Below are 16,891 nucleotides of genomic sequence, written 5' to 3' on the forward strand. Positions count from 1 at the left end.
TGTTTGTTTGTTTGAAACTCTCTCTGCAGGGGAACAAGGGATGTTGTTAAAATGAAGGCCTTACTTAATACTTTATATTTCATAGGTTTTAGCTTTTTTCCTTTCTTTTCTGTATCTTTAATAAAAGGTTTAAATGGTTTTAAATGATGTGTTTGCCATGGTACTACGCAGGCTGAGGTCTCTGTATACCAAACCCCAAACCCGTTAAAAACTGCTTAATGGCAGTTTCTGGGTTGTGTTAACACCTTTGACTCTTTGGGCCCATTTATTCCATCAAAATTAATACAACGGGGCAAATTCAACTGATTTCAGTGGAGTTGCATCAGGGATGCCTTTCTCCCTGGATTCATAAGTGTATCCCCCTTGACTCTGACTAAGAGGAAGATTTGTAGATGGTTGAAGGCTTTGTCTGTACTGTCTCCCCAGTCCCCAAGCTCTTTCAGTCATTAACACATTACATGGAAATAACCCAGAAGATTAGGCTTTTTACAACACTAATCCCTCTTAATGAAGTTAGTGCCTTTGGGGGTGCAGTGAATTTACACTTCTCGGCAATGCCCTGTATGTGCCACTCACTGAAAAGCCTTAGAACTGCGGTAGCCCTGGGCCTGCCATAAGACCAGAGGTAATCCAAGTTCAGAAATGGCCTTCCTTGTTTTCAGTCTGGCCATAGCTTTGCGCCAGCCTATTGCTCCTCTTTACTGATCTATGCCAGCTCTCCTCTCTGGTCCATTCCCATTACCCAGCCAGCATGAGCCCAAGAATCTTGACCTCTGCAGCCCATGTGCCTCTGTAGCTCTTCATCTAATTTCAGCTCTTATCTGGAAAGATTTCTTTTCTCTCTTTCCTCCAGCTTTTTCATTTTTTAATCTCCCATTTGTCTCTTCCTGTTCTGGGCTTGGCTGTGTATGGGGTTTTTTTGTATTTTTTCCCAGCCTTCAAATACCTTCAACACTGCTGTTTTGTGTAAATAAATACTGCTGGTGTGTTGTAACACGCAGAAAGTATTTTGTGCGTGAACGACACTGTGCAAAATAAAGTCCCATTGAATTGTTATTGCTGCTGAGAGGATGATTCTGGTTCATTTGCTGGGGAGGAATAGCTCAGTGGTTTGAGCATTGGCCTGCTAACCCTAGTGTTGTGAGTTCAATCCTTGAGGGGGCCATTTAGGGATCCAGGGCAAAAATTGGGGATTGGTCCTGCTTTGAGCAGGAGGTTGGACTAGATGACCTCCTGAGGTCCCTTCCAACCCTGATAGTCTATGATCAGCTGGCTGTATCTCATCTAATCAGCCTTGGCTCTCAGTGACACAGGCACCATACGTGGGTTGTGGTTTTTAAATACAGCAAAAAGCATCCTCAGCTCCTTTTCCTTGCATGATCCCATTTCACCTTCTTTGTATTTAATGACTCGTGACTGGCCTGAGGTGACAAATGGGGAGTGAGACCTGAATGGTGCCAGAACTCGGTGTGGTTCAGATCCAGGGTTTTGGCTTAGCCCAGAGACAGCTGCAATGATCTAGAGCAGGGTGGGCAAACTTTTTGGCCCAAGGGCCACATCGGGGTGCGAAACTGCATGGAGGGCCAGATAGGGAAGGCTGTACCTCCCCAAACAGCCTGGCCCCCTACCTGCCCCGTCCCACTTTCCACCCCCTGATTGCCCTCCTCAGAACCTCCGACCCCCTGCTCCTAGTCCTCTGACCGCCCCCTCCCGGGACCCCTGCCCCTAACTACCCCGGGGGACTATACCCCCTATCTAACCCTCCCTGGTCCCTGCATCCCCCCAGAACCTCCACCCCATCCAACTGCCCCCTGCTCCCTGTCCCCGACTGCCCCTGAGAACCCCTTGCCCCTTATCCACCCCCCAGCCCCAGCCCCGTTACCATGCTGCTCAGAGCAGCATGTCTGGCCCCCGCGCTGCCCTGCATGAGCGCGCAACCTCACCGCCCAGTATGCTGCCCGTGTGGCGGCATGGCTGCAGGGGAGAGGGAACAGCAGGGGAGGGGCTGGACTAGCCTCCCCCGCCGGGAGCTAGGGGCTGGGCAGGATGGTCCTGCAGGTCGGATGTGGCCCGCAGGCCGTAGTTTGCCCACCTTTGATCTCGAGTGAGACTTCCTTGAAGCTCCAAGGGTGTCTGCAACTGGAGCTTTGCTGTGTGCCCATCTCTAGTAATTGCATGATTATGGTAATTACACACAAAAAGATAATTTCTTAATCATGGGTAATGAGCACCCTTCAGCTAGCAAGCTATGCACATGCTCATTCCAGCTGTTCACAGGCTTCTAATCCACCTCCTTTTGTACTGACTATGTCCTTAATTACCATAAGCAGCTTCTCTGAGATACTTTGTAATGGTTTGATGACTGGATTTAGTCTAATTTCTTCTTGGCTGTTACCTGACAAACCCTGTCACTACAAATACTGTGTTGTGTTTTATCCCCTTGTGTTGGAATTTACTAACATCCATTCCATTTCCAGTGACGAGAGTCACCATAACGCAGATACCAAAAGCTTAAGGTTTATATTTAGCAAGCTCTGTAGAGCAAAGACCATCTTGCTGTTCTGTGTCTGTATAGCGCAGAGCACCATGGGGTCTTGGTGCATGAACAGGGCTCCTAGATATTACTGCAACATAAATAATAAACAATAGCAATAACTAAGGGTTTCCTCTTTAAAGGTCAAAAGGTCTGAATCCCTTATCACATACACTGGTTTTATACTGGTGTGAAACTATTAACTACATTGGAGTCACTCCAGATTTACATTGGTGTGAGAGGGCAGAGCATCAGGCCCACAACCTTCCAAATCCACATCGAAATATTTGGGACGTTCTTCAATGCTTCATCTTGGGCCACTTTTGAATCAGGTTCCTTCTGGTTTTGTTCCCAGCCCAAGGTAGGGGGTACATTGTTTTTGGGCTCCAGGAATGACTGCCCAGCTCTCTTCCTACCTTGCTAAAAAATAGCTTCCTCAGCTAATTGAATCAGAAAAGAAAAGCAGGCCACCCTGGCCCAGATCCTCAAAGCTCATTAAATGCCTAAATGCTTCTGAGGATCTGGTCCTTTGTGCTTATAGTGATGACTCACTAAAGGTGAAATTCACCCCATGCACAGGGTCAGCCTAAGGCATATACACCACTTAAGTCTGACCTGAAGGCTTAAATGGAGTACAGTAGAGCACTCAAAATTTTTGCGTTAAAACAATGAAAATTAGGTTTTTGACTGAACAAAGGTTTTCAGGAAAAGTATCTGATCTTTGCAAAAAGTTGTGATGTTTCAGCAAAGAAAAAAAAAAGACCCCTAAAAGCAGAAAACTTCAGCCAAAACCCTATTTTTTAAATAGAAAAGTCCACTGCAATGTATCATAAGAGTAGTAGTTCATATGCCTCATGCCCTCATTCATCGCTATGGGTTGGGGTTTCCAACTGGATGCATCTCCCATGATCCCCCAAAGCTATTTGACTCCCATGATGTACTGCAGTATCTCAGCAAGCGGGGACACCGTGGTGCATTGTGGAAGATGTAGTCCCACCAGGCTGCCTGGCCAATAGAGGAGAATGGGGGCATGAAACACCTGCAATACAACTCCCCTGAGGCACCGTGGCAGCATTTCTCAAGTGAAAATTTGGGGTTTTTACTTTTCCACCAAAAAAGTTCCCCTGCTCTAGTGTTTAGGACTTGTGTTGGCCTTGAAAAGCATAAGATGCTCTTGACTGCAAAATAAAGTCAAGGGATTCTATCTTCCTGTTGAATATTGTATACAGCCTTCTTAATCAAATGGCATCCAAATGCGGGTTTTTAAACATCAGTTAAGAAATTATATGGCATTGATCCTTTGAGGATTACGAAAAGAACGGCTGACACTGGCCATTAGGCTCCTAGGATAAGCCCTAAAAGCCAATGTGATACCTGCATGAGTCTGTCTCCCATCAGCCAATATCAGCCACAGTACCTCAGCTGAAATCAGTGGCATTTCACCAGTGTAAGGGAGGGGAGCCTCAGACCCATTGGCTTCCCCTGCTCAACCACATATCAATTCTATCATGATCAAGTGAAATAAATGACGCAGATAGAAGTAACGTTTCAGTGCCTGACGGGCAACAGAAGATCCCATTCCAAGCAGTTCACCGTTTTTATTGGACGCCATAGGACGATACATGTTTCATGCAGGCGCTGTGTTTGTCCCAGCCGCCGCTCAGAATGAAGTGCTTCACTTCATGTAGGTGGGTCCTGGGCTAAGGTACTTGGTTCCTGGTCTGTAGCACCGGTGGCTTTATCGAGGGTCCTGCAAGCAGAAAAAGAGAGTCATTCCACAGCTGCTAGACTGAACCGGTGATCAAAGACCACAGAACATGCCCCCCCCGCCCGCCCGCCCTCGCCAGTTGGTATTGGCCTCACAGTGAATCACTGCATGGAGTGCATTCATTTATTATAAACCCAATAAATAGTTCCTACGATCACCATATCGACGATGGGACTGATTCTGCTCTCATTTAGGGACTGATCTAAAGCCCACTGAAGTCAATGGGTGTCTTTCCATATACTTCACTGGGCTTTGGGTCAGGCCCATGCACTGGTTTTACTACACCTGTGCCACTTCATTGACTTCAGCAGACTTGCTCTGGGTTTGGGCACAAACAGGATCAGTCCCAATGGGAAGCCACAAATCGGGGATGAAAAATGTTTGCCAATTGATTATAACCTGCATAGGCAGTCAAAGGGTGTCTCACTGTAAAATTCTACAACAAAGAAGCAGTGTCTTTCCCTCAAAGCGAGCCGTGACTGCCCTGTGACATAAGGGAGCTGTGTGCTATAAATTAAGGGGTGACTTGTCTGCCCTGAGCGTCTTAGGGACTCCTGAAGTGCTCAGATCCTGCCGGGTCATTAAAATGATTGGCTTTACCAAACAGCAGCTGCCTGAATAATACAGGCCAGGGTTTAGGGTAAGCAGATAGCAATGTGAAAAATCGGGACACTTTCTTTTGGGGGTGGGGAAATGGGGGTATAGTTGCATATGTAAGACAAAGGCCCTAATATTGGAACGGTCCCAATAATATCGGGACTTCTGCTCACCCTACCAGGATTCCACTCTGCCAACACCTTTCATATGTAAATTCAGCAATCCAAGGGAACTGACAGACATGGGTGGTGGGTGAAGCTTCCCCTGGGGGCTCGCTCTCTGTCCCCCACTCTGCCCCAGGCCCTTCCCCATCCCCACTCAGCCCCCCCCCACTGCTGCTCACCGCTTCCCTCCTCACCTCCCCACTCCTCTCAAGGCCCCCCCCCGCCCACCACTCGCTGCATACCTTCTCACCTCCCCACCCCTGCATGACCCCCCCCCACCTGCCACTTCCCTCCTCACCCCCGTGAGACCCCCACCATCCACCAGTCATCGTGCTCCCTCCTCACCCCCCTACCCCTGCAAGACCTCCCTGCCCACCACGTCCCTCCTCACTCTTCCAGCCCCACAAGACCCCCACCATCCACCTCTTGTCTTCTTCCCTCCTCACCCTCTATCCCACAAGACACTCCCCGCTAGCTGTGTACCTCCTCACCCCCCAGTCCCCACAGGGGATGGGGTGGAGGAGAGGAGGGATGTGGCGAGCAGCAGCAACCTCTGGAGAGGGGGTGGGTGGAGTGAAGGAGAGGAGAGACAGACTCACAAAGCAGCAGTGGGCGGTGGGGGCCTCAGGGCAGGGTGGAGCAGGGAGGGGAAGAGGCAGAGCGCAGGCAGGGCCACTATGGGCCAAGCATCTGGCAGCGGGTCAGAGGACGCTTAGCCTCCCCTGGCCTATTATACCCACCGCCCATGATGACAGATTCTGTTGGGTTTTTTGAGGGGGGGGGGCTCAGATGTTGGGCATCGGTATTGATTAGCGCTCCACAGGGCCAGCGGGTTCCATAGGAGTCGATGCTGATGTAACCAGCTGAGGCGCTGGGTCCTTGTGCTAAGGAGGACAGTCCATGGGGACCATAGTAGGAGGTGCTACATGCCTGAGGTCAGCGCAGGTAGCAAGTGGAAGCAGGAGGGGAGAGGATCCTGGAATCAGGGAGGATGGTGGGGGAACAAGCTGAGGGAGATCAGGGCAGGAGGCAGATTGGCCCCTGGAGGGGAAAGAAGGAGGTCTGCGGGTTTGGCGTGCAACAGGTGAGAGCTGGAAGGAGAGGATCTATGGGGTCAGGAAGGGCAATGGATGGGATCCATGTTGGTCAGGAAGGAAATGGAAGGGGGATTTCTGGGGCTGGGGAGGAGTATGGGAAGGGAGAGATGGGTGGGAAGGGCTCTCTGAGGTCACAGAGGCAGAACGGAGATGCGGGCGGAATCCAGGCCAGATTTTAAATGGCTGCCCCGCGGCCATTTGAAATATCTGGGAACTGCGTTGCCCTTTTCAATGAGACTCATACGCAGGCCCTGGCCATATGTACAGACCGATGATAGTTGGGGATTAAAAGGCAGGGTGGATTTTGTGGCCAGCGCCCTGCCCATGTGCGTGTAGGTACAGTAGTGTCTGCCCATCTGATTGAATCCAGTGCAATCCTGGTTTGCAGCCTGTGAGCACAACTTTCCCTGCAAGAGGCTATATGCCAGTTCAGGCTAGAGCCTGGACTGGGAGCTGCTCAGCTAGGGACAATCTCGCTCATGTGTCCAGGGTTTACCTGACCTCCACACTTGCAGCAGGGTGGATTTTTCTGCCGGAACATATTGGCAGGGGGCCTGTGGGCACTTCCCCACCCCACGGAGCAGTCATGGAGCAGGGAGTAAGCTGGTAACACAACTGGCTTTCTGCAGAGGCCAGGGGTGCGCGGTGAGAGAGCTGAGAGCTGGCCATAACTTGGAAGGGGGGGACCCCAAGAAGGAGGTGAGCCCAACACTTAAGGACAGTGGAGTCAGTGGGAGTGTCAGGCCTACGGCAGCGCCCCACCTGGACCAGTCAGGTTAGGGCGCTGCACTGAGTGCCTTGGGGCATATTTACACTGCATCTAGGAGTCAGCCTCCCAGCCTGGGTCCACAGACTCCTGTTAATGTGCTAAAAATAGCTGTGTAGACACAGTGGCTTATGCTGGGGCTCTGAAGCCAAGGGTGGGGTTCAGAGCCTGAGCTCCAGCCCAAGGTGCACCATCAAAGCAATGTCTACACAGCGAATTTGAAGGTGCTCGCATGAGTCTGTGAACCCAGGCTCTAAGGCTTTCTCCAAGATGCAGTGTAGACATAACCTTGGAGGCCAAAGTCCTCTTGGCATAGAACAGGAACAGCAATGCAAGTTCCCCTGCATCACCCTGTGCAAATATCATCCAGCAACACATGGGCAGGCTATTCATCTGTATTTAATCTGGACAGTCCTCTTTTTGGGTGGTTTGTCCCTTGTCTGGTACTGAGACAAAACCAGACCTGGTTTTGTCCAGTATCAGATGGGGATGCCATTTTGAAGAGGCCATGTTGGCCGGGGGTGGAGGAGCGCAGTCTTCAAAATGGTGTACTCTCTGTGTGGCGTGACCTCGTACACACCGTGGATGTGAAGGCAGGTCAGCCGGGGCAGGCCTCCGCCATTCCCAGCAGTACCAGAATGCTCAGTATTCTGGGAATGTGTCAGCAGACACCCTAGCAAACCACACTAGGGCTGAGAGGGCCTTTCAGTCTCCATGCAGCACTCGTGCTATGAACAGTTCTCCCCTAGGAGCTGAGCTGAGACCACCAGCTTCTTTCATGTAAGCCACTGAATGGCCATGAGATGAGCATGTCCCAGCAGGCTATGCACCAGCCTCCTAGATGAGAAAAGGTCCACCAGGCCCCCACCTCCCCCTTCTTTGGCATCCTTCATGAGACACTGAAATAAGAATAATGGTGTGATAGTCATTTCAAATAAAGCTGATTCACAACAGGCAATAAAATGGGGGAGGGGGAGGGGGAGGCTGCATTAATTCCTTGCGAAATCCCTACTCAAGGAAGGACACAAGAAAGAAAACATCCCCCACAACCCCTACGTTGTCCAGCACACGCAAAACAACCAACTGGATCATGTTCAGTGGACCTGGACAAAGTGAGTCAGGAAGGTGAACTATCTACCCTCAGAACAAGGGGTGGTTTGAAAGAAAAGTGAGTCAGGAAGGTGAACTATCTACCCTCAGAACAAGGGGTGGTTTGAAAGAAAAGCCAGATCCTGAAATAAAACTGTCTCAATTTATAGACTGTGTGTTAAAAATTCCTGTTGTCTCAGCCAGGCGAGGCACTTATCTGAAGTTCTTTGCACTCTCACGGACCGTCTGTGACAACGTATCATCCAACAAAACTGGGGTCTCGCCAAGCTTGCAGCAGAAATTAATGATGTGCTATGACAAGGTGACAGATCGGTGCCCTAAGGACGGGATGGATGCTAGGCAGCAGCTCATAACTCTGGTTGCAGGCAGCTTGGGAAAGAGATCTGGCAAGAAATGCAGGGGTTTAGTAGTGAATTATCAGGTGTCTTAACAACCGGCCAGCATTTAACAGCTTTAAACAACAGACTGAGATACTGTATGTCATGCACAGAACCCCTCGTGTGCTAACAGGAGGCTGTGGCCCCAGGCGGGGAGGCTGGCTCCCAGTTGCAGTGTAGACATGCCCCAAGGCACTCAGTGCAGCGCCCTAAACTGACTGGGCTTGATGGAGAGGTGCTGTGGGCCTAAAGGGCCCACTGACTCCATTGTCCATAGGCATTGGGCTCCCCTCCTTCCAAGTTATGGAACCCAGAGATGGGAGCCCACCTCCTCCTGATTCTTCTCCCTTACATCACCACTACGCTGGTGTCACACCAGTGAGCTCAGTGGCACGCCTCATCCTGGTTTGCACTGGTGTAAATGTGTTTAGAATGGGCATAGCTCCATTAAAAACAGTGGGCCAGATCCAGTGCTATGCGTTGGGCATGAACCTAGGAGGCAAAGGACCTAGCTTCTCATCCTAGCTCTGATGCTGACTCACTTAGGGAAAGTCACTTAACCATTTGGTGCCTCAGTGTATTAGGGATATGAGATTTCGCCACCTTTGTGAAGTACTTCGAGAGCTTTGGATGAAAAAGAGCTAGATGCAAACTACTATGATTTGTAACTAAGGTTCATCTTTGGTAAACAAGGACTGAGCTGCTAAGAATTCATAATAAGGAGAAGTGCTGGTACCCAGCACTTGCCAGAAGAAGAACCAGGGACCATGCATGTTCTTGTTCCATTTGGGCACTGGAGTTTTTGTTCCTAGCTTCTTCATTTCTGTACATTGGTTTATCCTAAGGGCCTGATCCTCAGCTGGTGGCAGTGGGCATAGCTCCACTCCACTTACACCAGCTGAAGATCTGCCCCTGAATTGCATGTCATTCATTTGCCTAGATGCCTGCTCTGCTCATGTCATCATGAACCCGGGGCTAGATTCATAACAATGACTTAGCCACATAATGCCTAGGTATCCTGCTGTCCAGTGGAACCCTCAGCCCCACGTTATGCACCCAGGCTCCCCCTGGGCACAGTGAGGCACTGAAGAAAGGGACTCACAGAAGGCAGGATGCTGAGTAGGGAGCCACAAATGACAGGCAGTAGGAAATGTCAAAGAGGAGGTGGGAGGCAGCACGCATACAAGCCAGCCCATTGTAGCCACCGCCCTGTGTTAGTCACTCACTGGGGAGGCAGAAGACTCGGGTTTAAGTCCCTGAACTAAATCAGGGATTCAGACCTGGATATCCCACGCCCCAGATGAGTGCCCTCACCCGGACAGACATACTCCAGCCATCCCCCTACATGCCTGCTCCTGGCTGTGTGTGCAGGTGAGGTATGTTCTGAGCACCCCGACCAGGTCATGGCCCACAGACAAGATAAGTGGGGGAATGCCTAGTTTGATCATTTTTCCAGGGCTCAGGTGCGAACAAGGGCTCCCAGTAGTTTGGTGACAGCAGGACCTAGGCGGCTTTGTGCTTGCCCACCGGCAGAACTTTAAGCACCTAGGGCCTACAGCGTCAGCTGAGCGGTGGTTTGTAAATGTCAGTGACACCTAAATGTTGGCCTCAGGTGCCTTAAGAGGCAGTTAGGTGCCCACGTCCCTTTGTGAATCTAGCCCTTGGTCACCTTCCTCCTTCTCAATGAAGGATCCAATTTTGTGGCATCTGCCGTGTTAGTCACTTCCCCGCATGTGTGTTCTCTTTTCTAAGACACTGACGGATAGAGGCAGTGTGGTCTAGTGGACTGAGCATGAAGATGGGCACTCGTAAGTTCCTAGATTCAGCTAGAAGGGACCATTACGGCCATCGTGTCTGAGCTTCTGCCTGTCACAGACCAAAGAACTTCACCCAGTAAACTCTGCCCCAAGCCCATAACTTCTGGTTGAGCTAAATTCTAATTAAGTTAAATTGCAATCCCAGGTCTCCAAATGTCTTGCTGTGAAGCCTCAAGCGCATCACTTAGGCCTAGATCCCCAAGGTATTTAGACGCCTACCTCCTGTTAATTTCAGTGGGAGCTAGGCACTCAAATAGGTTTGAGGATCTAGGCCTTAGCCTCTCTGTGGCTCATATGTAGAATGCGGAGAGTAATACTATGCTTCCCTTGCGTCTTCTGAGAAGTGTGAGCATTAACTAGGTAATATTTCAAGTGCTTTGTAAATACAGAGCCTCACGCCTTTGCGTTGCACTGGTGGACTGAGCGCAGCACCAGACAGGTAAAGCATGAGGGTTGGGAGGTGTTAGATCCTGATACCCTGACTCACAGTGGATAGTCCATTATCCTGCTAGCAATCCCATTGATTTCAATGCAGAGTCATTTAGTACTCAGTGAGAGGAAGGGCATCAAGAAACTGGCCCTGTAGGAGCGCTATGATCAGAACTAAGGGGAACAGCTCTGTCCTTCATAGTGGCCTGGCTCTCGCCACACATCTCTGCCTTCTCTCCCCTTCGAGCCTTCCAGCTCCCTCATGCGCCTCATGCCATACATTGTCTCTGGCTTGCTCGCATGCCTGTAGCTGGCACTGTGTTATGATGTCACACACTAGTACATTTCCTGAAGGAAGCCTTTTCAGTGGTGACTGGCTGGCTCCCATTGTTCCTCATCCAGTCTTTTACTAACATGCTGCTCTTTCTCTGTGGCTAACTGCACCCAGTGATCCCATTGTACACAATGGCAGGTCTCCCGCTGGAGGTCATTAGGAGCAGAGTGTGGTGATGGGTAGCAGTTCAGTGAGTGCATATACCCATTGCTACCCCTACCCTCCTTATAGAATATTTTGTGGTGGGATGCTGTAGGAACTGAGAAGCAAGGATCGAGCTGTGACTCTGTCGGTCTCAATGCAGTCCCTGCTCTGCCCCTCACAAGGGCAGGCCAAAGATGAGCAGTGCAAACCAGAACCATCAGGCTGTCATCCAGACTCAGGCTACAAGCAGCCCTGTTGAAATCCACCCTTGAAACGTCTCCTGCTGCTGATCCAGCCGCTGCAGCTTCCTCTGGAAAAGACGGCTGCTTTGATGTCCACGGATGCAGCTTTTGATGTGGCTCCCGCTGCTTTCTCTGTTCTGCTAGGAAAGGCTGATGCGTGGGCATCTGCTGCTGTTGTGGCTTCTGCAGCTTTCTCTGGGCTATGCGAGCTCTTTCCCAGCCTCCACAGCTCACATGGCTGCCCCGTCCCATGAAAATCCAGGAGCCCCAACGAATTCCTCCGCGCGGAGCCCCCGCCCCCCCACGTTCTGCCAGCAGCACCAGGGCCGCAAAGGCAGAAGGTCACGTGACAGCGCTGAGGTGTGCAGAAGGCACAGGGCCGAGTGGGGTCCCCCGCTGCCATCAGCCAGGGGTGTGGGAGGGAGCAGAACCACAAGCTCAGCAATCCCAAAAGGCTGCTACGATAGGCCAGGTAACCAGGCCAGACAGACCGCGCTCTGGCAGACGGGGGTGCCGAAGCTGCACACCCGACAGAGAGGGAAGTGGGGCCCTGGAGGGGTGAGGTATCATTGTTTATTCTCACCAGTTACATAGCGACGGACGTCTAAGCTCAGGGAAGCCCCGACGAGCTGACGCTGCACAAGAGAGCAGACAAGGCACGAGACAGGCGCTCGGGGAGGGCGTGGGGACGGTGGAGGGATTCCTGTCAGAGGCAGGTTTTCAGGAGGGCTTGGAAGGAGAAGGCGCTTAGTGGACGGGAAGCAGGAGAGGTTTAAGGGTGTGGGAGGGGCTGCACGACCACACCCTGCCAAAACGACGGAGAGTGAAGAACGCGGAGGGGAATGAGAGAGGCGCACAGAGAGCAAAAGGGGAAGCAGCGTGCAATGGCAAAGGTAGAGGAGGTGGTGGTGACCTTTCTCCTCTCTGAAGGGTGGCTGAGCCACAGTCTGCCCCAAGAGGGTCCCGGGGTACCTAGGCTTGTCCCAGTGAGAGGAGGCTTCCACAGACAGGCAGCTAGCAGGACTGGGGATTCAGGTGCCGCGTGAGCAGCTTCTCGCCGCGCAGCAGACGGCAGCACTGAAAGCAGCTTCGAAACAGCACATGCACAGCCCTGTCCTGATCTGCAGCCGCCTCTCCCTGCCCTTCCCGCAACACCTGCTGCTGAGATGGAAAAGCCCAGGGCAAAGCCTGGCCTTTTGGGGTGACGTCAGCTCCCAGGACGTACATGGCCCTGTCAGCTCAGTAAGGAACCCTTACTGAGTTTCAGTGTATGGGCAAGGGGCCTACCCTAACAGAATGGAGCAAGGCAACCCACGCATCCCATGCAACAGTGTCTTGCTGGCCAAGGAAGATGTGAAGAAAGGCCACTACTACAGCAGACAATTTGCTTTAAAAGCCGATGAGGGTGGGAGATCATGGGGTATCATGATGACAACAAAGTAGTTTCAAATCTCAACAAATGTTTATTGGAAATGAATTTTCTCTTTGCTGGCAAACATTCCTTCCAGCTGTTGCTTACATTTACTTTGCCTTCTTAGCCACTGTCTTCTGAGAGCACGGACATCTCCATCCTGTAGCTCGCTTTATGCAGCAGCCTCTCCGTAGAGCAAGCTGGCATTCGAGACACCCAAAGATCCTTTCAATCCATGCACAGATTTGTCATGAGCCTCACATGTCCTCCATTCTGACATTCATTGGGTAGGTAGCTTTTCAAAAGGCAGCCTGAAACAGAAATCCATGTTGTTTACACGGAATCTCCACACTTCACCATGAGCCACCAGTCATCAAATATCAGGGGTTTATTACCCCTGCCTGCAAACTTTACTCGTGTGAGTAATCCTAGTAATTTCAATAGATTTACTCACATGAGTAAGGATCTGTATGATTGGGCCCTTAAACCCACAGTTAAATCAGACTTACCAAGTAGCTACTGCAGATAGGTGGCCAAGATCTGGCCAAGATCTGGTTTGGAAGATGGAAGCACCAGGGTATTTTGCTACAGCACTGGGGATAATATTCTTAGCACTCAATGCTAGCATATATTCAAGTCCACACTTAGAGAAACATTTCTTGTTCCAGTATAGTTCTTTAGTTTCTGATGCTGCAGTTGTTGAAAGAAGAACACAATTATTTCTAGACATTGGGAAACACCAGCAATGACAGAGACTTCTGCCTTGACATTCCTGTTCTCTTTGGCAGTGGCAGATGGCCCAGTATATCCTAATGCCTACAATATTGACACACAAAAGACAGGACTCATCTCTGCGGGTAGCGCATCAACCAGTGAGATATATTCTTGACTTACTTGGACTTTAACAGTCAGGAATTGGGACTGATTAGTTTAAAAATTTGAGATTTTCGAAGATTATCTGGAGATTTAGACACACAACTTGGAATATCTCAATCCAAAGCCACGTCTTAGCCAGCCAGGCAACCTAAAAATAGCCAATTGTGAAGGGAAATCTAGTGTATTTTGTCAGATTTAACCATTTTTTGACTGGCCAGCTACTGGTAGCTCAAGCCAACCTCAAACATTCGGTTTCTGAGGGTGTAGTGAAGTAAAGTTGACCGTTGGTTGTTTTAATTTATACATTTCAATTCTTTTAAATCTTTTCTCCCCTAAATTCATATCCAACACTGTGCTCATTCTGGTGTGTCTCTCCACATTTTAAGTGATCTACAAAGCATAACATCCCTTTTTAAATAATGCTTGTCCTCAAAGCTTTGTACTGATAGTCCCACAACACCCCTCTGAGACAGATGAATTGTGTCAGTAAGTGACTTGCTCCATGCTACACAGTGAGTCAGAGGCAGACCTGTGATTAGCCCCCCAAGAGTTCCTGGTGTCTAAGCCTATCTTTCATTCATTAGGCCACACAGTCTCTTCAAAATGTATTATTCACATATATGTAGCGCTTGAAATTCACAGCTAATTCTAAATCACGTTTTCCAGCACTGCGCATGGGGGTTTCCTGCAGGTTCTTGTTGGAATGCTAAGCAGAGGTGCTCAGTGATTCCATGGTAGGTCAGATCCGGGTGCATAAATACTGGATGTATGAAAACAATTCTGATGAGCTCCCACAATTACAAACACACACATCCAAATTGCGTACTCTTAATGACACACATTTTCCCTATCTACCCGATCTAGCTGAGTGCAAACACACCTCTGGAAATTAGAGCTGTGGCTGAGACACCCTTAGAGCAGCTGAAATGTTTTACGGCTGTATGGTTGTCATTGACAAAGCCCTGGCTGGGATGATTTAACTGGGAATTGGTCCTGCTTTGAGCAGGGGGTTGGACTAGATGACCTTCTGGGGTCCCTTCCAACCCTGATATTCTATGATTCTATGATTCTATGCTTGACCACAGGTTGGTACGTGTGTGTCTCTGAGAAGTTGCTGAGGCTAGAACAGGGTGTTGTTTTCAGCACTTGATGGAAATGGATATATATTTAGCAGATTGTTTGTAGACTAGGCATGGGTGTGAAATCTGGTAGGACATACGGTATAATGTCATTTTTTTTTTACATGGGCCAGTTTCTCAGCTGGACTGAATGGGCATAGTGCCACTGAAGTCAATAGTGCTATGCCAACAGACAACAGCCACAAATCTGGCCCAAGGACAGAAGATTTTCTCCAGTTGAGGATCTGGCCCAGTGTGTTAACGTAGCATTCATTAAATGAGAATAGAGGTAATATTCAAAGCAGAAGCTTGCAGATCTGGATGAAAAAAGCTGAATTAAGTTCTCTGGCTGTTCATAACTTGAAGCCAAAATATCACCCCTTCCCCCTCTACCCTTCATCTTTTTTCCCAGCTAGGAATCACATTTACATTACTATCTACACCAATACTTTGCATTTACACAGAAACTTTCATCCAAGGTGCTCAAAGTGCTTCATACTCAGTTAATTAAGCCCCTGAAGAACATCTTGGTGGTTGGGTATTATTAGCTTTAGATGGGTAAACTGAGGCACAAATAAATTAATCTGTGACTTGTCCCAATCAGTGGCACACAGAAACAGAACTCAGGAGTCCTGGATTCCAATCCACTGCTCAAAATAAGACCATTCTTCCTCCCTCATGTAGCCAATATAGTACATGTTCCAACATGTATTTTTAACCCTTTGTCACCTAATTACCACTGAAAAAAAAGTCAAGCAAAACAAATGCACTATTTTCCCAGCACGGATTTTATGGACCCTGGTCAAAAAATTGTTTGGCTTCATATAGACTGCCTGTGTAAGCCCCCTGCTGCTGGTCATCTATGCATATGGACCAGCTTGTGAATGGGCACCAACTCTTCCTAACACCTGGATATGACTGTTGGCAAGATAGGATGCAAGCGCTGGTGTTGAGAGTAGGATTCTGAGTTTCCCGGCTTGTGGTTGAGAATGTGCCATTGTTAGTTCACCGCTGGGTAGCTTTCATTTTATATGATCATGTCAGAGAACCCTGAGCGTAAGTTTCTGCACTCAAGGCCTGATCCAAAATCCATTGAGGGCAATGGAAAGACTCCCAATTGACTTCAATGGGCTTTAAGTGGCTTTATCGGAATGCCAGGTATGAGTGCTAATAACTCAGCCATCATGCTCTTGGCAGGAGCTCCTCTCCTCCTCCGCATGGGCCATGTTTCTGTGGCCTGGCTGACTGTGATCCGAACAGCAGCAAGGCGCAGAGAATCTTGCCCAGTAACCTCCTGCACGCAGGGGCACGGAGCAGGAGACCTCTGTTCAACACGGCACCGATTAGAAATAAAATCCAAACTACCTGCTTCGTTCACATGACTTCACTGTCCATCTTCATCTCTGCCAATGTTTAGCCCTCAGTTCATGCTTATGTGATTTTAGCAGCCATCTGAAGAGAGCCAGATTGCAGCCTCTCACTGTTATCTCTGCAATATGAAACTCAGCATGGCTCTCCCAATGTAAAACATTGGAAAAGGTGCTTCCTTCACTTACTCAGTTGTGCTTCTTAGCGAGAAAACAAGATCAAGAAGGTGGTATTCGTCTTCAGCATTTATTTATCATTGGGGGAAAAAAACCCTTTGAGCAAGCAAAGATCACAAGCACGTCACAATCAATTGGCTATACATTAATCTTTTTGTTTCATCATTCTCATACTAACAGCAAGAATGAAGTAGCACCAAGAGGTGGTGTGCTCAACACATTACAGAGACAATTTGTGATATGCAACCAAAGCCAGGCCACAAAATAGTAATTAGACACTTCCTAACTGCCTCGAAAAGGCAAGAGTACATGGGAGTCATGTATTTACACCAGAAACATTGCAGATGAGGAAGCGGATGATGGATTTGCAAAGCAGTCAGAAAAAGAAGCCTGTTGGCATTTAGCACCATCTTGCAAAAGGGAGTGACAGCACAATAAGAAGACATAGTGAAAATAAGAAAGCAGGTGGTCAAAACCATAGCAATTCTCACAAGGATAAAGCAAGCACTTTTTAACCAGGAAAGCAAAACATATGATAAGTTGGTAATGAAGTATAACTGCCTT

The 16,891-nt window shown here is 49.2% G+C and overlaps 1 protein-coding gene across 13 annotated transcripts in view; it reads right to left on the minus strand.

Annotated features, from left to right (window-relative positions):
- Positions 1-4,068: 4,068 nt before the first annotated feature.
- MAP6 (microtubule associated protein 6) overlaps positions 4,069-16,891 on the minus strand; it is a 77,712-nt gene continuing 64,889 nt past the window's right edge. For 4 of the 13 annotated variants that reach the window (XM_073334938.1, XM_073334990.1, XM_073334917.1 and 1 more), the window contains one exon: positions 7,902-8,418. In XM_073334938.1, coding sequence (XP_073191039.1) covers positions 8,316-8,418 — 103 coding nt within the window. In that variant the 3' untranslated portion in view covers positions 7,902-8,315. Of the gene's footprint in view, positions 4,284-7,901; positions 8,419-12,897; positions 13,101-13,298; positions 13,480-16,148; positions 16,273-16,891 lie in introns of those variants that run through there. The other 9 variants (XR_012157679.1, XR_012157675.1, XR_012157676.1 and 6 more) reach the window with 5 other exon arrangements.

The sequence above is a fragment of the Lepidochelys kempii genome, chromosome 1, assembly GCF_965140265.1.
Source record: "Lepidochelys kempii isolate rLepKem1 chromosome 1, rLepKem1.hap2, whole genome shotgun sequence".
NCBI classification, from domain to species: Eukaryota; Metazoa; Chordata; order Testudines; family Cheloniidae; genus Lepidochelys; species Lepidochelys kempii.